At 45.9% G+C, this 21486-nt stretch overlaps 2 protein-coding genes across 2 annotated transcripts; one reads left to right on the top strand and one right to left on the bottom strand.

Moving 5' to 3' along the window:
* The first annotated feature begins 11477 nt into the window (after positions 1 to 11477).
* Positions 11478 to 12358, top strand: LOC125515310 (uncharacterized). The gene has a single exon (XM_048680761.2). It carries the CDS (start codon positions 11590 to 11592, stop codon positions 12202 to 12204), a length of 615 nt encoding a protein of 204 aa, XP_048536718.1. The 5' UTR covers positions 11478 to 11589; the 3' UTR covers positions 12205 to 12358.
* Positions 12359 to 15684: 3326 nt separating this feature from the next.
* LOC147964187 (uncharacterized) lies at positions 15685 to 16204 on the bottom strand. The gene is made up of 2 exons (XM_087531105.1): positions 15809 to 16204; positions 15685 to 15708 (listed from the first exon to the last, which is right to left on the bottom strand). The coding sequence occupies exons 1-2, from the start codon at positions 16115 to 16117 to the stop codon at positions 15685 to 15687; spliced, it is 333 nt and encodes a 110-aa protein (XP_087387231.1). The 5' UTR covers positions 16118 to 16204.
* Between the last annotated feature and the right edge of the window lie 5282 nt (positions 16205 to 21486).

Raw genomic sequence — 21486 nt, 5'->3', positions numbered from 1 at the left:
TGGCTGCCTTCCCTCCCCTCCCACCTGTTGGGGAACGTAGTAATTTCAAAAAACTTCCTACGCACACACAAGTTCATGGTGATGCATAGCAACGAGAGGGGAGAGTGTTGTCTACGTACCCTCGTAGACCGAAGCAGAAGCGTTGACGCAACGTAGAGGAAGTAGTCGTACGTCTTCCCGGTCCAACCGATCCAAGCACCGTTACTCCGGCACCTCCGAGTTCTTGGCACACGTTCAGCTCGATGACGCTCCCCGGGCTCCGATCCAGCAAAGCTTCGGGGAGGAGTTCCGTCAGCACGACGGCGTGGTGACGATCTTGATGTTCAACCGTCGCAGGGCTTCGCCTAAGCACCGCTACAATATGACCGAGGTGGAATATGGTGGAGGGGGGCACCGCACACGGCTAAGGAACAATCACGAAGATCAACTTGTGTGTTCTAGGGTGCCCCCCTGCCCCCGTATATAAAGGAGCCAAGGGGGGGCGGCCAAGGAGGGCGCCCCAAGGGGGAGTCCTACTCCCACCGGGAGTAGGACTCCCTTCTTTCCTAGTTGGAGAAGGAGAAGTGGGAAAGAGGAGGAAGAGGGAAAGGAAAGGGGGGGCGCCGCCCCCCTCTCCTTGTCCTATTCGGACTAGGGAGGGGAGGGGTGCGCGGCCACCTCTTGCCTCCTTTCCTCTTCTCCCTTAGGGCCCATGTAGGCCCAATAACCCCCGGGGGGGTTCCGGTAACCCCCCGGTACTCCGGTAAAATCCCGATTTCACCCGGAACGATTCCGATATCCAAATATAGGCTTCCAATATATCGATCTTTATGTCTCGACCATTTCGAGACTCCTCGTCATGTCCATGATCACATCCGGGACTCCGAACAACCTTCGGTATATCAAAATACATAAACTCATAATGAAACTGTCATTGTAATGTTAAGCGTGCGGACCCTACGGTTCGAGAACAATGTAGACATGACCGAGACACGTCTCCGGTCAATAACAAATAGCGGAACCTGGATGCTCATATTGGTTCCTACATATTCTACGAAGATCTTTATTGGTCAGACCGCATAACAACATGCGTTGTTCCCTTTGTCATCGGTATGTTACTTGCCCGAGATTCGATCGTCGGTATCTCAATACCTAGTTCAATCTCATTACCGGCAAGTCTCTTTACTCGTTCCGTAATACATCATCTCACAACTAACTCATTAGTTGCAATGCTTGCAAGGCTTATGTGATGTGCATTACCGAGAGGGCCCAGAGATACCTCTCCGACAATCGGAGTGACAAATCCTAATCTCGAAATACGCCAACCCAACATGTACCTTTGGAGACACTTGTAGAGCACCTTTATAATCACCCAGTTACGTTGTGACGTTTGTTAGCACACAAAGTGTTCCTCCGGCAAACGGGAGTTGCATAATCTCATAGTCATAGGAACATGTATAAGTCATGAAGAAAGCAATAGCAACATACTAAACGATCGGGTGCTAAGCTAATGGAATGGGTCATGTCAATCAGATCATTCACCTAATGATGTGATCCCGTTAATCAAATAACAACTCTTTGTCCATGGTTAGGAAACATAACCATCTTTGATTAACGAGCTAGTCAAGTAGAGGCATACTAGTGACACTCTGTTTGTCTATGTATTCACACATGTATTATGTTTCCGGTTAATACAATTCTAGCATGAATAATAAACACTTATCATGATATAATGAAATAAATAATAACTTTATTATTGCCTCTATGGCACATTTCCTTCAGTCTCCCACTTGCACTAGAGTCAATAATCTAGATTACACAGTAATGATTCTAACACCATGGAGCCTTGGTGCTGATCATGTTTTGCTCGTGGAAGAGGCTTAGTCAACGGGTCTGCTACATTCAGATCCGTATGTATCTTGCAAATCTCTATGTCTCCCACCTGGACTAGATCCCGGATGGAATTGAAGCGTCTCTTGATGTGCTTGGTTCTCTTGTGAAATCTGGATTCCTTTGCCAAGGCAATTGCACCAGTATTGTCACAAAAGATTTTCATTGGACCCGATGCACTAGGTATGACACCTAGATCGGATATGAACTCCTTCATCCAGACTCCTTCATTTGCTGCTTCCGAAGCAGCTATGTATTCCGCTTCACATGTAGATCCCGCCACGACGCTTTGTTTAGAACTGCACCAACTGACAGCTCCACCGTTTAATGTAAACACGTATCCGGTTTGCGATTTAGAATCGTCCAGATCAGTGTCAAAGCTTGCATCAACGTAACCATTTACGATGAGCTCTTTGTTACCTCCATAAACGAGAAACATATCCTTAGTCCTTTTCAGGTATTTCAGGATGTTCTTGACCGCTGTCCAGTGATCCACTCCTGGATTACTTTGGTACCTCCCTGCTAGACTTATAGCAAGGCACACATCAGGTCTGGTACACAGCATTGCATACATGATAGAGCCTATGGCTGAAGCATAGGGAAAATCTTTCATTTTCTCTCTATCTTCTGCAGTAGTCGGGCATTGAGTCTTACTCAACTTCACACCTTGTAACACAGGCAAGAACCCTTTCTTTGCTTGATCCATTTTGAACTTCTTCAAAACTTTGTCAAGGTATGTGCTTTGTGAAAGTCCAATTAAGCGTCTTGATCTATCTCTATAGATCTTAATGCCTAATATGTAAGCAGCTTCACCGAGGTATTTCATTGAAAAACTCTTATTCAAGTATCCCTTTATGCTATCCAGAAATTCTATATCATTTCCAATTAGTAATATGTCATCCACATATAATATCAGAAATGCTATAGAGCTCCCACTCACTTTCTTGTAAATACAGGCTTCTCCAAAAGTCTGTATAAAACCAAATGCTTTGATCACACTATCAAAGCGTTTATTCCAACTCCGAGAGGCTTGCACCAGTCCATAAATGGATCGCTGGAGCTTGCACACTTTGTTAGCTCCCTTTGGATCGACAAAACCTTCTGGTTGCATCATATAAAACTCTTCTTCCAGAAATCCATTCAGGAATGCAGTTTTGACATCCATTTACCAAATTTCATAATCATAAAATGCGGCAATTGCTAACATGATTCGGACAGACTTAAGCATCGCTACGGGTGAGAAGGTCTCATCGTAGTCAATCCCTTGAACTTGTCGAAAACCTTTTGCAACAATTCGAGCTTTGTAGACAGTAACATTACCGTCAGCGTCAGTCTTCTTCTTGAAGATCCATTTATTCTCAATTTCTTGCCGATCATCGGGCAAGTCAACCAAAGTCCACACTTTGTTCTCATACATGGATCCCATCTCAGATTTCATGGCTTCAAGCCATTTCGCGGAATCTGGGCTCACCATCGCTTCTTCATAGTTCGTAGGTTCATCATGATCTAGTAGCATGACTTCCAGAATAGGATTACCGTACCACTCTGGTGCGGATCTTACTCTGTTTGATCTATGAGGTTTAGTAGCAACTTGTTCTGAAGTTCTATGATCATCATCATTAACTTCCTCACTAATTGGTTTAGGTGTCACAGAAACCGGTTTCTTTGATGTACTACTTTCCAATAAGGGAGCAGGTACAGTTACCTCATCAAGTTCTACTTTCCTCCCACTCACTTCTTTCGAGAGAAACTCCTTCTCTAGAAAAGATCCATTTTTAGCAACGAATGTCTTGCCTTCGGATCTGTGATAGAAGGTGTACCCAACAGTCTCCTTTGGGTATCCTATGAAGACACATTTCTCCGATTTGGGTTCGAGCTTATCAGGTTGAAGCTTTTTCACATAAGCATCACAGCCCCAAACTTTAAGAAACGACAACTTTGGTTTCTTGCCAAACCATAGTTCATAAGGCGTTGTCTCAACGGATTTTGATGGTGCCATATTTAACGTGAATGTGGCCGTCTCTAAAGCATAACCCCAAAACGATAGCGGTAAATCTGTAAGAGACATCATAGATCGCACCATATCAAGTAAAGTACGATTACGACGTTCGGACACACCATTACGTTGTGGTGTTCCGGGTGGCGTGAGCTGCAAAACTATTCCGCATTGTTTCAAATGTAGACCAAACTCGTAACTCAAATATTCTCCTCCACGATCAGATCGTAGAAACTTTATTTTCTTGTTACGATGATTTTCAACTTCACTCTGAAATTCTTTGAACTTTTCAAATGTTTCAGACTTATGCTTCATTAAGTAGATATACCCATATCTGCTTAAATCATCTGTGAAGGTGAGAAAATAACGATATCCGCCACGAGCCTCAACATTCATCGGACCACATACATCTGTATGTATGATTTCCAACAAATCTATTGCTCTCTCCATAGTACCGGAGAACGGCGTTTTAGTCATCTTGCCCATGAGGCACGGTTCGCAAGTACCAAGTGATTCATAATCAAGTGGTTCCAAAAGTCCATCAGTATGGAGTTTCTTCATGCGCTTTACACCGATATGACATAAACGGCAGTGCCACAAATAAGTTGCACTATCATTATCAACTCTGCATCTTTGGCTTCAACATTATGAATATGTGTATCACTACTATCGAGATTCATCAAAAAATAGACCACTCTTCAAGGGTGCATGACCATAAAAGATATTACTCATATAAATAGAACAACTATTATTCTCTGATTTAAATGAATAACCGTCTCGCATCAAACAAGATCCAGATATAATGTTCATGCTCAACGCTGGCACCAAATAACAATTATTTAGGTCTAATACTAATCCCGAAGGTAGATGTAGAGGTAGCGTGCCGACCGCGATCACATCGACTTTGGAACCATTTCCCACGCGCATCGTCACCTCGTCCTTTGCCAGTGTTCGCTTAATCCGTAGTCCCTGTTTCAAGTTGCAAATATTAGCAACAGAACCAGTATCAAATACCCAGGTGCTACTGCGAGCTCTAGTAAGGTACACATCAATAACATGTATATCACATATACCTTTGTTCACCTTGCCATCCTTCTTATCCACCAAATACTTGGGGCAGTTCCGCTTCCAGTGACCAGTCTGCTTGCAGTAGAAGCACTCAGTTTCAGGCTTAGGTCCAGACTTGGGTTTCTTCTCCTGAGCAACAACTTGCTTGCTGTTCTTCTTGAAGTTCATCTTCTTCTTCCCTTTGCCCTTTTTCTTGAAACTAGTGGTCTTGTTGACCATCAACACTTGATGCTCCTTCTTGATTTCTACCTCCGCAGCCTTTAGCATTGCGAAGATCTCGGGAATTGTCTTATCCATCCCTTGCATATTATAGTTCATCACGAAGCTCTTGTAGCTTGGTGGAAGTGATTGGAGAATTCTGTCAATGATGCTATCATCCGGAAGATTAACTCCCAGTTGAATCAAGTGATTACAATACCCAGACATCTTGAGTATATGCTCACTGATAGAACTATTCTCCTCCATCTTGCAGCTATAGAATTTATTGGAGACTTCATATCTCTCAATCCGGGCATTCTTCTGGAATATTAACTTCAACTCCTGGAACATCTCATATGCCCCATGACGTTCAAAACGTCGTTGAAGTCCCGGTTCTAAGCCGTAAAGCATGGCACATTGAACTATCGAGTAGTCATCAGCTTTGCTCTGCCAGACGTTCTTAACGTTGTCAGTTGCATCAGCAGCAGGCCTGGCACCCAGCGGTGCTTCCAGGACGTAACTCTTCTGTGCAGCAATGAGGATAATCCTCAAGTTACGGACCCAGTCCGTGTAATTGCTACCATCATCTTTCAACTTTGCTTTCTCAAGGAACACATTAAAATTCAACGGAACAACAGCACGGGCCATCTATCTACAATCAACATAAACAAGCAAGATACTATCAGGGACTAAGTTCATGATAAATTTAAGTTCAATTAATCATATTACTTAAGAACTCCCACTTAGATAGACATCCCTCTAATCATCTAAGTGATCACGTGATCCAAATCAACTAAACCATAACCGATCATCACGTGAAATGGAGTAGTTTTCAATGGTGAACATCGCTATGTTGATCATATCTACTATATGATTCACGCTCGACCTTTCGGTCTCAGTGTTCCGAGGCCATATCTGCATATGCTAGGCTCGTCAAGTTTAACCTGAGTATTCTGCGTGTGCAAAACTGGCTTGCACCCGTTGTAGATGGACGTAGAGCTTATCACACCCGATCATCACGTGGTGTCTGGGCACGATGAACTTTGGCAATGGTGCATACTCAGGGAGAACACTTTTTATCTTGAAATTTAGTGAGAGATCATCTTATAATGCTACCATCAATCAAAGCAAGATAAGATGCATAAAAGATAAACATCACATGCAATCAATATAAGTGATATGATATGGCCATCATCATCTTGTGCTTGTGATCTCCATCTCCGAAGCACCATCATGATCACCATCGTCACCGGCGCGACACCTTGATCTCCATCGTAGCATCGTTGTCGTCTCGCCAATCTTATGCTTCTACGACTATCGCTACCGCTTAGTGATAAAGTAAAGCATTACAGGGCGATTGCATTGCGTACAATAAAGCGACAACCATATGGCTCCTGCCAGTTGCCGATAACTTGGTTACAAAACATGATCATCTCATACAATAAAATTTAGCATCATGCCTTGACCATATCACATCACAACATGCCCTGCAAAAACAAGTTAGACGTCCTCTACTTTGTTTGTTGCAAGTTTTACGTGGCTGCTACGGGCTTAAGCAAGAACCAATCTTACCTACGCATCAAAACCACAACGATAGTTTGTCAAGTTGGTGCTGTTTTAACCTTCGCAAGGACCGGGCGTAGCCACACTCGGTTCAACTAAAGTTGGAGAAACTGACACCCGCCAGCCACCTGTGTGCAAAGCACGGCGATAGAACCAGTCTCGCGTAAGCGTACGCGTAATGTCGGTCCGGGCCGCTTCATCCAACAATACCGCCGAACCAAAGTATGACATGCTGGTAAGCAGTATGACTTATATCGCCCACAACTCACTTGTGTTCTACTCGTGCATATAATATCAAACCATAAAACCTAGGCTCGGATGCCACTGTTGGGGAACGTAGTAATTTCAAAAAAATTCCTACGCACACACAAGATCATGGTGATGCATAGCAACGAGAGGGGAGAGTGTTGTCTACGTACCCTCGTAGACCGAAGCGGAAGCGTTGACGCAACGTAGAGGAAGTAGTCGTACGTCTTCCCGGTCCAACCGATCCAAGCACCGTTACTCCGGCACCTCTGAGTTCTTGGCACACGTTCAGCTCGATGACGCTCCCCGGGCTCCGATCCAGCAAAGCTTCGGGGAGGAGTTCCGTCAGCACGACGGCGTGGTGACGATCTTGATGTTCAACCGTCGCAGGGCTTCGCCTAAGCACCGCTACAATATGACCGAGGTGGAATATGGTGGAGGGGGGCACCGCACACGGCTAAGGAACGATCACGAAGATCAACTTGTGTGTTCTAGGGTGCCCCCCTGCCCCCGTATATAAAGGAGCCAAGGGGGGCGGCCAAGGAGGGCGCGCCAAGGGGGAGTCCTACTCCCACCGGGAGTAGGACTCCCTTCTTTCCTAGTTGGAGAAGGAGAAGTGGGAAAGAGGAGGAAGAGGGAAAGGAAAGGGGGGGCGGCGCCCCCCTCTCCTTGTCCTATTCGGACTAGGGAGGGGAGGGGCGCGCGGCCACCTCTTGCCTCCTTTCCTCTTCTCCCTTAGGGCCCATGTAGGCCCAATAACCCCCGGGGGGGTTCCGGTAACCCCCCGGTACTCCGGTAAAATCCTGATTTCACCCGGAACGATTCCGATATCCAAATATAGGCTTCCAATATATCGATCTTTATGTATCGACCATTTCGAGACTCCTCTTCATGTCCATGATCACATCCGGGACTTCGAACAACCTTCGGTACATCAAAATACATAAACTCATAATGAAACTGTCATCGTAACGTTAAGCGTGCGGACCCTACGGTTCGAGAACAATGTAGACATGACCGAGACACGTCCCCGGTCAATAACCAATAGCGGAACCTGGATGCTCATATTGGTTCCTACATATTCTACGAAGATCTTTATCAGTCAGACCGCATAACAACATACGTTGTTCCCTTTGTCATCGGTATGTTACTTGCCCGAGATTCGATCGTCGGTATCTCAATACCTAGTTCAATCTCATTACCGGCAAGTCTCTTTACTCGTTCCGTAATACATCATCTCGCAACTAACTCATTAGTTGCAATGCTTGCAAGGCTTATGTGATGTGCATTATCGAGAGGGCCCAGAGATACCTCTCCGACAATCGGAGTGACAAATCCTAATCTCGAAATACGCCAACCCAACATGTACATTTGGAGACACCTGTAGAGCACCTTTATAATCACCCAGTTACGTTGTGATGTTTGGTAGCACACAAAGTGTTCCTCCGGCAAACGGGAGTTGCATAATCTCATAGTCATAGGAACATGTATAAGTCATGAAGAAAGCAATAGCAACATACTAAACGATCGGGTGCTAAGCTAATGGAATGGGTCATGTCAATCAGATCATTCACCTAATGATGTGATCCCGTTAATCAAATAACAACTCTTTGTCCATGGTTAGGAAACATAACCATCTTTGATTAACGAGCTAGTCAAGTAGAGGCATACTAGTGACACTCTGTTTGTCTATGTATTCACACATGTATTATGTTTCCGGTTAATACAATTCTAGCATGAATAATAAACATTTATCATGATATAAGGAAATAAATAATAACTTTATTATTGCCTATAGGGCATATTTCCTTCACCACCTATATATATGTGGGGAGGGGGCACCTCACAAGCACACAACATCAATTGTTAGCCGTGTGCGGCGCCCCCCTCCACAGTTTACACCCCCGGTCATATTCTCGCGGTGCTTAGGAGAAACCCTGCGCAGATCACGTCACCATCACCGTCACCACACCGTCGTGCTGAGGGAACTCATCTACTACCTCGACACCTTGTTGGATCAAGAAGGCGAGGGACGTCACCGAGCTGAACGTGTGCAGAACTCGGAGGTGTCATAGGTTCGGTGCTTGATCGGTCGGAGTAAGAAGAAGTTCGACTCCATCAATCGCGTTGTCAAATGCTTCCGCTTTCGGTCTACGAGGGTACATGGACACACTCTCCCCCTCTCGTTCTATGCATCTCCTAGATAGATCTTGCATGAGCGTAGGAACTTTTTTGGATTGCATGCTATGTTTCCCGACAACCATGACCATCGGCAAGGCCTGTGCCCATTATATGGACATGGTGCGGATGGAGAAGTTCCGGGAGGCTTTGGACGATGCCAAATACAACCACAACCTCCTCCAGGAGCATCTGCGGGCGGATGAGCAGGTGATGTCTACTACACAACTTTATTCTTGTAGACTCGGTTAGGCCTCCAAGCGCAGAGTTTTGTAGCATAAGAACAAATTTGCCTCAAGTGGATGACCTAAGTTTTATCAATCCGTAGAGCATAGAATGAAGATGGTCTCTCTCAAACAACCTACAATCAAATACAATAAATCTCTTGTAGCCCCAACACACCCAATACAATGGTAAATTATATAGGTGCACTAGTTCGATGAAGAGATGGTGATACAAGTGTAGTATGGATAGTATTATGAAATATTAAAAATAGCAAGGTAGCGAGTGATAAAAGTGGGCACAAACGGTATTGCAATGCTTGAAAACAAGACCTAGGGTTCATACTTTCACTAGTGCAATCTCTCAAGAGTGCTAGCATAATTGAATCATATAACAATCCCTAACATGCGACAAAGAATCACAACAAAGTTTCTATCGGAGAACGTAGGACGGAAACGTGTGTCAACCCCTATGCCTAGATTACCCCAATGTCACCACAGGAATCCGTAAGTTGAATACCAAAACATATATCAAGTGACTTAATAGAATACCCCATTGTCACCACGGGTATCCACATACGAGACAAACATCAAGTGATCTCAAATCCAATATTCAACCCAACATAACGAAACCTCAAAGAGCAAGACTTAATTCATCACAACAAGATAGAGTGGGGAAAACATAATATGACCCGACTATATTAACAAAGCTCATGGTACATCAAGATCGTGCCAAATCAAGATCATGAGAGAAGAGAGAGAGATCAAACACATAGCTATTGGTACATACCCTCAACCCCGAGGGTGAACTACTCCCTCCTCGTCATGGCGACCTCCGAGGTGATGAAGATGGCCTCTGGTGATGATTTCCCCCTCCAGCAGGGTGCCGGAAAAGGGTTCTAGATGGGATTTCTTTGGAACAAAGGCTTGTGGCGGCGGAGCAGAAGTTCTAGGCTTCTTTCTGGGGTTTCTGTATTTATAGGATTTTTTTACGTCGGTTTCACGTCAAGGGAACCACAAGGGACCGAGAAGCTCGGACGGTGTGGCGTACCCCCGAGGGCGCGCCCCCTGAGCTTGTCACTCCCCTGGACTTTGTCTAGTCTAGCTCTCAGGCTTTAGGGTTCTCTTTTGGTCCATAAAAAATCATAGTAAATTTTTAACCCAATCTGAGAACTTCTATTTCTGCACAAAAATAACACCATGGTAGTTCTGCTGAAAACAACGTCAGCCTGGGTTGGTTTCATTCAAATCATATAAAAATGCACCAAAACCATATAAAATTGTTGTAAACATAGCATGGATACTTCATAAACTATAGATAGGTGGAGACGTATCAGCAGGTCACCGCCGGCAGGGCGGTCACGCCGAACGCAGACCTCACGGAGCAGGTGGCGCTGCTCGAGTCCTACCGCTCCGCTTGCGAGATCCGCCTCGCCAGCTGGCGGTACTGGCAGCGGGTGGCATAGGTGGCGGCCGCCGGCAAGGAGTGCGACGACGAGGCGGGCGAGGCATTGTTCGCCGAGACCAACGAGGAGGACATCGCCGAGGCCGTGCCCCGGCGCCACGACCATGAAGAAGTCGGCATGTCCGCGGGTGCTGCCGGCAACGAGGAACAGTAGTGCACGGTAGGTCGCCGTCGCTCGTGTCCCAAGAAGGCCACCATTCTCCCGTCGATGCCAAGCATGGTGGGCTGAGCATCTTGCTTGGCGGCGATGTGCAGGCGGACAGCTTCACTTCCCGGGCCTCCGAAGGCGGATGTTATGGAGGCAGAGCTGGAAAGGCAAAGTTTCAGTTCTCTTGGTTCACGGCCGGACATAGGGAACAGGCGCCGACGACCATTAAGACCTAGCTAGGCGAACTCCGCTTAGTTGATGTAAATGTAATGAAATCCATCAATTTCAAATGAAATCCATTATGTTTATATGAAATCCGGTCATGCTTAATCGAATTTCGTCCGATTAGTGTGAGTTGTCAAAATGTACGCGGGCGTCGGTTGTCATCTTCTCGCATCCGTGTCCGTGCATTCATCTCCTCTCCACAGACGGATGCAGGTGAAAATTTATGGGGTGCCATGCCCTAAGAACAAAGACTACAACTCGGTGTACTTTAGTTCCTCCGAGTCCATAAGTACCCCACTCAGACTCACAGTTCAAATTACGTAGTCAATGCCAGCAAGCTCCAACACCCTCCGCCCTCCAGCACTCTCTCGGCCCTCCAACTCCAAGATCTGAATCAAGAAAACCGCCGGCGATGGGCTGCTTGGGCCGGTGCTGGGACAAATGCAAGTGGCCACTAGCGTGCTTCACCGCCCTCGCCGCCGTCATCATCATCGTCGTCATGGTCGCCGCCTACAGCTTCGCCATCCAGCCATCCATCACCGTCGAGGACGCCTCGCTGGCCAGGTTCGCGCTGGCGACCACCCCGACGACGTCGCTCGGGTACAACCTCTCGCTGCGGCTCGTCGTCCGCAACCGCAACTGGGCGACGACCATGAAGAACACGGAGCCGCTTGAGGCGGCGTACAAGTTCGACGGCCAGCAGTTCGACCGCGTGCAGGTCGCCGACAAGGGCGACAAGCACGGCCCCAGGAAGACCCGGGTGTACCGCCTCGTCACGGGCCAAGAGAGCGGCTACGTGGCGCTGGGCAATGCCGGCGTCGCCGCGTACAAGGAGCAGAACAAGACGGGGGAGTTCGAGCTGGAGGTGGCGGTCACCGGCGAGGTGCGGTACACGCTGCAGCTGAAGAAGAACAAGCTGGCGGGGACCTGCAAACTCAAGCTTAAGCTCGACTCGCCGGCGACGGCCTCCGTTGTGTTCGAGAGGGTGAAATGCAAGCTCGAGAAGGAGAAGAAGGACAATGAGTAGTTAATTTGCTAGCTACTACTGTGTACTGTATGGTTTTCATCCAAAGTTCCAAGCAATCTATGGCGGTCGAGTAGTTGTAGTTGTAGTACCTCTCGTTTATTTGATTCCTTCATTATGTAAAAAGATTTTCGTTCCTAAATCTTGGTTTCTAGCATTTGAAATTTGCATGTGCTATGTTTCTCTATTTTTTTCCTACAAGATGTGAATAGCTACTACTTCCTCCGTTCTAAAATAGATGACTCAACTTTATACTAACTTTAGTACAAAGTTAGTATAAAGTTGGATCATCTATTTTGGAACGGAGAGAGTAGATGATAGTCCCTCCGTTTACAAATAAAAGATGTCTTGGATATTTTAATATAAACTAGTACTATATACATACTGAAATGAATGAACAAACACACTAAAACGTATCTATATACATTTGTCTTAAAATAAGTTACAGTTCATAAATACTATAAAATGTTTTGCACATTTGAATATAAACTATATACTAACTGAAATGAGCGAACAAACACACTAAAACATGTCTATGTCCATTTGATTGTGAAAAAGTCAGGACATCTTATTTTTGCGAACGGAGGAAGTAGCATTTAACCATTTTTTTTGAAAGATGGTATTATAAATGCTAATGTATTTTCTGGTACGATGGGTCAAATTCTACAAAGTTTGACAAATACCCCTTGTATTTTAGAGGAGTGAATATAGTATGCACGGTGGATCGTACTATCCCGCGTCGAGTGGGAGAAAGCGTCGTCCCAGCTTGTCAAGACAGCCCTGTCTCCAAAAAGAAAAAGCAAGAAAAGAAGAGCTAGCACGGGCCACGCACTGTTCGTGTCAGACATGTTACAACGATTTTTTATTGTTTTTTATCAGGAACCGAACGACTTCTTTCTTTATCACCAGATCTCCCAGGCACACATGGGCGCTCTGGTCAGTCTGGCTCGTACCCAACCATGTGCACATCTTTTCAGAAAAAATAGCCCATGTGCACATCAACTTGAATTAAAGGCGCGCAGGTTTCGCCGAAATTACAGGAACAAATTCCTGTATGTCCATACTGGCCCGCGGCCCGCGTCTTCGCCCTCGGTCGTTGTTTTTTTATTTTTCTTCTGGCCAGCCGCAGGGCCCTCTGCAGACGCGCAAATGACCGTTGACCGAGGTCAGTCGCCGGTCGCCCGCGTCCCAGTCAGTCAACGAAGTTATCGCCAGGCCTCGCAACTGAACTCCGTGGGGCCGCTGAGGAGTTAAATGCGCAGGACCATTCGTGTCACGATCAGGAAAAATCCATCACTTTACAAATCGTGTCATTTTATATCACATCAAGAAATTGACAGTGACAAAAATAATGATGATATAGATGCTAAAAGTTCGGATGACATAATCATCCCACACGTCAGGCTGAGTTGGCAGAAAACTAAATTCACGTATGCAAAAAAAGGGTCACGTCTTCTATTTTCTCCTTCCTCTTTCTCTAAGGCATTTTATCAACACCTCGTGTGGACATAAGGAAAGCCACGTGAGATGCACCTCACCCTTCGCGCGGCCGCCGCCGACCGGCCAACGTCTAGATGGCGAGCCGCCGCCGCTTCCCCGGTGCCCTTCCTCTCCTCTCCTGTGCCCAAGGCGAGGTGCCCTTCCTCTCCCCCCTTTTTGCCGCGAGTCATACATCACGACGCAGCTTCTCCCCACCCCGACCAAGACGAGCAAGGGGGTTGCAATGCCCGGCAGTAGGTATTGGAAATGGGTTTGTCTAGGGTACATCTAGATGTGCCCTAGTTATTGCACATCTAAGTGGCTCAATCAAACTAGGAAGGAAAAGAAAAAAAAAAGAAAAGAGAATTTTGCACAAATCTCCGCGTAAAATTAAGGATATGGGACTTAGATGTGCAATACTTAGTGCACATCTAGATGTGCTTTAGCAAAACTGGTTGGAAATATGAGCAAGTTACTATGAGATTTAATTCGAATAATTAGAAGATAAAACATGACTACATTAGCAAAGATTAAACTAATCATGCGAACTAGCATAGCAGATGAACAGATCACATCTAGGGCACATACTAGAAACATGAATTCTACCACGATCTCGAATAGGAAGGATAGAATCACATACGGTGCAGCGGGAGCAGCACCGCCGGCGTTAACGTTGTCGCCCATGTCGTCGAGGGCGGGGAAGAAGTCGTCGTTCGCGAAGTCGTCGCTGCCAGCAGTCGCGCGAGTGCGCTCCCCAAAAACCTGATCGTCCCTCTCCCGTACAGGATCACGAGAGGCGGGATTCCGGAGGCCTGTTGTCCCTTCTTCCGGTGCACGCCGAAAAGAGGGATGGAGAAGACTTGCTTGGCGGCGCAATGATCTGGAACGGTGGTGAGAAACCATATGAAGCGGCGGCGGCTAGGGTAGACGTCCGCCTGACTATATAGTGCGGGTTGGGCAGGTCGTGGGAGAGTCGTCACGATCCAAAAAAGTCGGAAACGGTTCAGTAATTAACGCGTCCGTTAATTATTAATTAATGACTCATTAATTTTTCCCGAGCAGCAAATATATAGACAACGTGCATAGCTCTGTCCTCGGCTCGGCTCAATACCGCAACCCGCGGCGCGGCGCGGCGCGGCGCGGCGTGACGAGGCGTGGCGAAGCGAGCGAGGAGGAGGAACGCGCGTGTAGGTCTCCTCTTCTCATGCTCATACAAGTGGTAGAAGAGCTCACCTTATAAAGAGGCGCAACTCTCTCTCAACTTCCAGGGTGGGACTAAATTTTAGCCTCACTCACTCCACTCACATCTATGCATGAATGGGCCAAGAGAGTTTCCGAATTTTAGTTGGGCTTTGGGCCAAAGGCCTACTAGCAAAATTTCAACAATCCCCCATAAAGTCTCATTGGCACATCTCATCATTTAGTTTCAAAACATTGTTTATATACCGGTGCTTAGTGGAGACTGTGAAGTTGAACTTCCACTTAGAGATTTATGCTACACTAGATCACAACTTGAATAGTGGACTATGCCTTGAACTACAAATTTTCTGCGAGACTAGTTTCACACAAATTTTTGACCGATATTGGGCTGCCGCAAGGCTTCCCCGCGGGTGAAGCGTATACGTCGTACTCCAGGGCCTTTTCATGAATTTATTAGAGAACACTCAATTCTCACAGACTGCGACGTTAATAGTCAAATTCATATAGGTGTGTTCGGCTGTGCTCTTGACATTTATACCTAACAAATGATACAAGTTTCCCAGTTGCATCCAATTTTTTTAAGTAAAGATGTCAGAGTTAAGTTATTCACAAGGAATACAAATCTGCATCTCAAACTTAAAGGTGCGGCATACAAGATTTTGTTCACTCGCAGTAACACAACTTTTACAGAATTCATATAAACAATTGACCGAATGGCACTCTCATTGAACAGGCATAATCAAACATGATCATAAGCACAGAACAAACTCACCTTCATCTATCTCTTTGAACCAGCAAAGACATCTAAGCAGCAGCCACCGCCACTGCCTGCCCCCGTACCACCAGCAACAAAATTAGCCCGCCAAATGAGACATCACAGCTTCAAAATGTTGGGGAAGGATGGTAAACAAGCAGAAACGTTATGTACCTCTGTAGTTTGCGCACCAGCTGCCTCACGAGACCGTGACACCTCACCCTTTGCTTCCGGTTCCTGCACCACAACATCCGTGTCTGTATCCCTGACCAGCACCTCATCGGCCTTCGTCTCTGGTTGATGCGCGGGATGCACCATGGTTGTGTCCCGGACCACCACCTCCTCGCTCTTCACCTCTGGTTCCGGCACCTCAGGTGCTTCAGACACCACGACATCCTGCACCACGGCGTGCGCTTCTGCTCTCACATCCACCTTACCCTCTTGTTCCAGGTCAACAACTTCAGGCGGTAAAGCATCAACCATGATCTCCTCCCCGGCCTCGCCCGTGCTGCCGTCATCAACGCCTCCTCGATGGTGCGCTCGACCGGCACCTCCGACGTGCCCCCCTTCTTCTCCTCCTCGTCCCAGCATGGAGGCCTGCGTCGTCGAAGCTCCAGATCAAGGTTTTGTGGAGGAACGCGTCCCAACTCCAAGCGGCCGCGAGGGCCTCCAGCGTAGCGTCCAAGCGCCCGGCGGCGGCGTGGGATAGGGCCAGCGTCCTGCGGCGGTCGAGGGTCACCAGCCTTACCAGCTCCGGAACCACCTTGTCTGCGTCCCTGGCCTCTGCGCTGACCTCAAGGAGCGGGGCGAGCTCGGGCTCTTCCGGCGATGCAGCGGAGGCCGCCATGTGGGCCTCGACCGCGTAGGTCTTGCCAGCCTCTCCGGCGCATCGGAACGCGGCAAGCACGGGGCTGTAGGACCGAAGGCGCGGCACGAGGTCGTACTTCTGCCGCATGAAAGAGACGAGCCTGAAGGCTTCGTAGGCGTCCTCGACGTCTGCAGCGACGACGCAGGCGAGCGAGGTGATGGTGGCCTCGAACGGGGGCGCCCTGGCCTCCAGCATGCCGGCGAACACGCGGCGCGCGGCGACGGTGGGGTGGACGGGGAAAACGGTGTCGTCCGCGGAGGCCAGCAGGTGGATGAGCTTGTTGTACTGGTGCGCGGCAAGGCGGAGGTCGGGCGCTGCGTCCGGGCCGGAGACGGCCGAGTCGAAGGTTGCCATGGCGGCTGCGGCGGGTGCAGTCGGTGAGCGTGCGCCCCTTCCAGCCGGTGGATAAGATGAAGAAAGGAGCGCAAAATGCAAGGGTTAATTTGCAAAATTGAAACGTTTTTGCAGATCCGCTTACGTAGGGACTGTGGGTTGAATACAGAAAACAGTAGGGGCTTTTTTGAAAAACTGGCACGATGGTGCCGCCGGACTCAACCCGTGCTTTATTATTATTAGGGAAAGATTTATTACCTTTTCTTTTTTTGTTTTCTGTCTATTTTTCTTTTCTTAAATTCTTGAACTTTTTTCAAATTTGATTAACTTTTTCTCAAAATCCATGATCTTTTTTAACATTTTGGTGAACCTTTTTTAAAGTACGATGAAATTTTTGTAATTGGATAATTTATTTTCAAATCCGATGAACTTTTAAAAAAATCGATGAACTGTTTTAAAAATTGATGAACATTTTTTCAAAATCGATGAACTTTTTCACAATTCGTTATTTTTTATTTGTGTACATTTTTCCCAATTTCGTGAACTTTTAATCCCCAAACATTTTTTATAAATCTATGAACTTTTTTTTTATTTCACGAACATATTCAAAAATGTAAAAAACTAGAGACCGGTCTTTTTCCTGAACTAGCAGAGCAGCACAGCTGGAACAAAATGGTAGCGAGGCGAGTCAATGGAGGGAACGATTTGTTCTCAGCGAGCGAGCGACAGCGAATCTAGAGGGACCGATGAAGCGGTGTTTAAATGGTCCGCCGCCCGCAGCGGGTCGCAGTAGGCGCCACTTCTCCAACAGGCGGCTACAGCGCCCAATAGGAGTTCCATATTTTCCATGATTGGATCCTATTTAGCGCTTAAGGCGTCTGTATTAGGCCATTTGGCAAATCGGCGCACACCCTCTCATTACACTAGTTCTTATATTGGCCGGTCCAAGTAGTTTTTTTTCACCAGCTCGGATTCCGCCGAGTTTTTCTGGGCGATTTTGCCTTCGGGTTTCTCATGCCCGTTTTTTTATTTTTATTTTCCGCTTTCATTTTCATTTTTGCATATTTTTTCATTTTTTTTCTTGAACTTTATTTTGAATTTCCGATCTTTTTAAAATTGTGAATTTTAAAAATTCGTGAAACATTTTTAGAAAACACAAATAAATCCGAATTTGCAAAAATTAAATTTGAGATTTTTTTTCCAAATTCATGAAAATTAGAAAATTCTAAATTAGGAACAATTTTCAAATTTGCAGACATTTTTCCAAATTCGTTATTTTTAAATTTTTAACTGATGAACAATTTCAAATTCATTATCTTTTTTTCAAACTCATTTTTTAATTCATGAACTTTTTAAAATTTGATTTCATCAACAATTTTGAAATTCCTGACTTTTTTTCAAACTCATGAATTTTTAAAATTCAGACTTTTTAAAATTCGAATTTGTGAACATTTTAAAATTTATGAACCTTTTCCAAATTCATCGTTTTTTAATTCGTCATTTTTTCCAATTCATCAACTTTCTCCAGATCCACAAATTTGTGGACATTTATTCAAATCCCTTAAATTTTTTTGAAATTTGTGAAGTTTTGAAAATCCATATATTCAAGAAAATTTATTTAAATACGCTAATTTTTTTGAATTCATGAAGTTTGTCCATATTCATAATTTTTTTTTCAAATCCACAAATTCAAGAACATATATTCAAATCCTTGAACTTTCTCAAATTCACGATCTATTTTTCAAATTCATGAATTATTTTTAAATCTGTAAATGTTTTAAATTACACAACAAAATTAGAAGTACCATGAAAAACTGGCTGTTTTTCTTTCTTGGCGGATCAATTTCACAAAATATTTTTCTTTCTTGGCGGACCAATTTCACAAAATATCAGGAAAAAAAATAAACTAGCTTTTTTTAGAGAAACAAAAAAACTAGCGGGCGAGCAAGCTAGCGTGATATTGGGTCGCGGGCCGCCGGCATGCGCGCGAGTGCCAGCTTCCTAAGACCTCCTCCAATGCAAAGGTGCTTGGATGAGGTGCTAAGTGCATTAAATACCTTAGCAACTCAACTCCTCAATGCATAGGTGCTTAACTTTTGTTAAGCACACCTTATTTAATGAGTTGGCAACTAAAGTCTTTCATTTATTGGTCAAGTTGTTTCATTTAAGTGGTTTGCCTAGATTCACGTACTTGGCATTGGTTCTTCCTGATGTCACCAAAGTGTTCTCTCTCTTTCTTAATTGTTCTGCCATGTCATTTTTTCGTTTATGTGCCATGCTTAGCACCTGTCTACTATGAAGCACTGAGAAAGGCCTAACCGACGCTTAAAGCGCCGACTAGGAGCTCTCGTTTCCATGAGCTCCTATACGATACACGTTGCGTCAAAACAGTCGGTGCTTAGCACAGGCGTGCTTCCGACTAGGCCGCTTCGTCGTAGCATGCCGGCGCAGTATAGCAAGCCGGGCACTATAGCAAGCGTCTTTTTTCGGTGGGATCGGCCGCTGGTCGTCCTCTTCGCAGCGGGTCAATGGGGTCGCCGTCAAGCCTGGTCTAGCCAACCTCACAATTGAACTCCATGCAATGGCGTTGTCGAGCCTGCTTCGACAGGAAGAACACCCCCACCGAACGCACGTGAAGGCTAGTCACCTGAAATGCCGGTGACATGAACAGGTGGGTGGAGCCGGATGTGAATATAATGTGACAATGAAGGCTAGTCACCTGAAATGCTAGCAGGCCCATCGATGAGGGGGAGCGAAGTGAGCGACCGCACAGGGCCTCCAAAATCAGGGGGCCTCCACCGATAAAAAAAACCTGAAGATGAAAGCTTGGTTCATTGCCTCGTCTTGTTAAAAGTCGCCAAAAAACCATTACAGGAAAGGCCGAAACAACAAATCAAGGCCCGATGCCCTGATCGGAGGCCCTGGAAGCCTTAATCCAGGACAGGAGGCATATCGATCGATTCTACCGGCGTCTCGGCAAATAATACGGCGAGGCGCCGAGGCGAGGCCCTAAGCAGTCGTGCTCCTGCCGGCGCAGTAGCCTACGACGATCCCATCCGATCCCATCGGCTGATCGTCTTGCTGCCATAAAAACGCAACAGCCGCGGACTGTGGTGCCGTTCCTTGCTTCGATCAGGAAGACCACCAACAAAATCATTCAGAAACACGCCCATGTCCGGACTACTGACTGTATTTTAATCTTCAAGTGGCAGGTTATTGTTTCAGTTTATTTTCATGTATTTGAAGATCTGGTCATTCTCCAGATCATAACCATATGAAGCTAATTTTATTCAGTTTGATCATTTATAATATGTTAGGTTTTCTTCATGAATATTCATCATGTCTACTAGAATTACAAATATGATTTGATGCTGCAAAGCTACCGGAAGTTGAGGCTCAATCTCAAACGGATGCCCTTGATGGATATATTGTGAGAGACACTCAACTTGATTTTGAAAGTTAAACTGCAGATGTGAATGTTGATAATGGTCGTGATGATAATGCAGCAGAGGTTGACTGCTCCTGATGGAAAGGTTTGATGATGGTAATTTTGTCAATAAAGGAGTTGCAGATAATACTCAACGGATTGGCGGCAACAGCACTTGAAAACAATATCTCGGAAAAGATTAACTACAAAGATATCATTGAAGATTTACTTTCACGAAGACTAGATGGATGCTCCTCTTTGGTAGAACATGAGGTTAGTTTGTTGTTGCACTATCATTTACTGTTTTTTAGCATGCTTGTTTGATATATGTCTAAATATTGTACAAAATAAAACAGACTTGAAATTATCTAACAAAATGAGACTGCTTTATGCATATTAATTCTTCTATTATAGGAATTGTTCAAAATTTTGGGCTCTTCTTTTTGGTTTTCGCCCGAGGCCCCGAATTTCTGGAGACGGCCCTGAATGCTAGTGACATGAACAAGGTAGGTGGAGCGGGTGCGTGAATATAATGTGACAATCACAAAGCAGATCCAGCCTTTTGGCTTTGGTGTTGCCTTTCATGTAAGGGCCTTTTTGGATTGCGGGAATATGAAAACGTACGAATAAGATAAACGTGGGATTGAGATGTCACATCTCCCCTTCCCTGTCGGCCGCTGCTTCGCAAGGGCAACGATCGGTGCTAGTGCCCGCTCCGCCGGCCCGAACGCGCACGCCGGAATCAGAGGCGCGCCGCCCGCCGCGAGAGGCAGTGGGCAAGGGAGAGGGACATGGCGGAGCAACCCATGCGCCGGCGATCGGAAGGGCGAAGAGCCCGTGAGGAAGTGGTGATCCGCTCCTCCTCCGTTTATATTATCGTTTCTTTAGATGTTTAAGTTTAGAACTTGTCTGGAGATGAACTGTGGTGATCTTTTGAATGATGTGAAGTTGGTTTATGTGCATTTCATTGTTCGTTTGATGTCGATATATTTTTCCATTGTCGCGTCTGGCGTCCGCGGACGTATAGGGGGGCAGATTTGGTAATCATGGCTGTAGATGCTCTAATGGCTCCATGTGTTGTCATCCACGCTAATGCAGTTTTGACGTTTTGAACTGTGACTTATGTACGATGATCTTCAATCAGTAAAAATAGACTGGTCTGGTAGCAATGCAAATCTTTGCCCCCAAGAATACTAATAGTAGGATCCATCGTGTCAGCCAAAA

This window comes from Triticum urartu, chromosome 6A (assembly GCF_056163025.1).
Source record: "Triticum urartu cultivar PI428250 chromosome 6A, HENAU_Tu73, whole genome shotgun sequence".
Lineage (NCBI taxonomy): Eukaryota > Viridiplantae > Streptophyta > Magnoliopsida > Poales > Poaceae > Triticum > Triticum urartu.
Note: the sequence above shows the minus strand (reverse complement) of the source record. Positions and strands in the feature narration are given on the sequence as shown.

Coding starts and splice junctions, on each gene's coding strand:
- LOC125515310 (XM_048680761.2), top strand. CDS start 11,590: ATGGGCTGCTTGGGCCGGTGCTGGGACAAATGCAAGTGGCCACTAGCG.
- LOC147964187 (XM_087531105.1), bottom strand. CDS start 16,117: ATGGTTGATGCTTTACCGCCTGAAGTTGTTGACCTGGAACAAGAGGGT. Junction 15,709..15,808: donor CTGGTGCGCAAACTACAGAG/GTACATAACGTT, acceptor GTACGGGGGCAG/GCAGTGGCGGTGGCTGCTGC.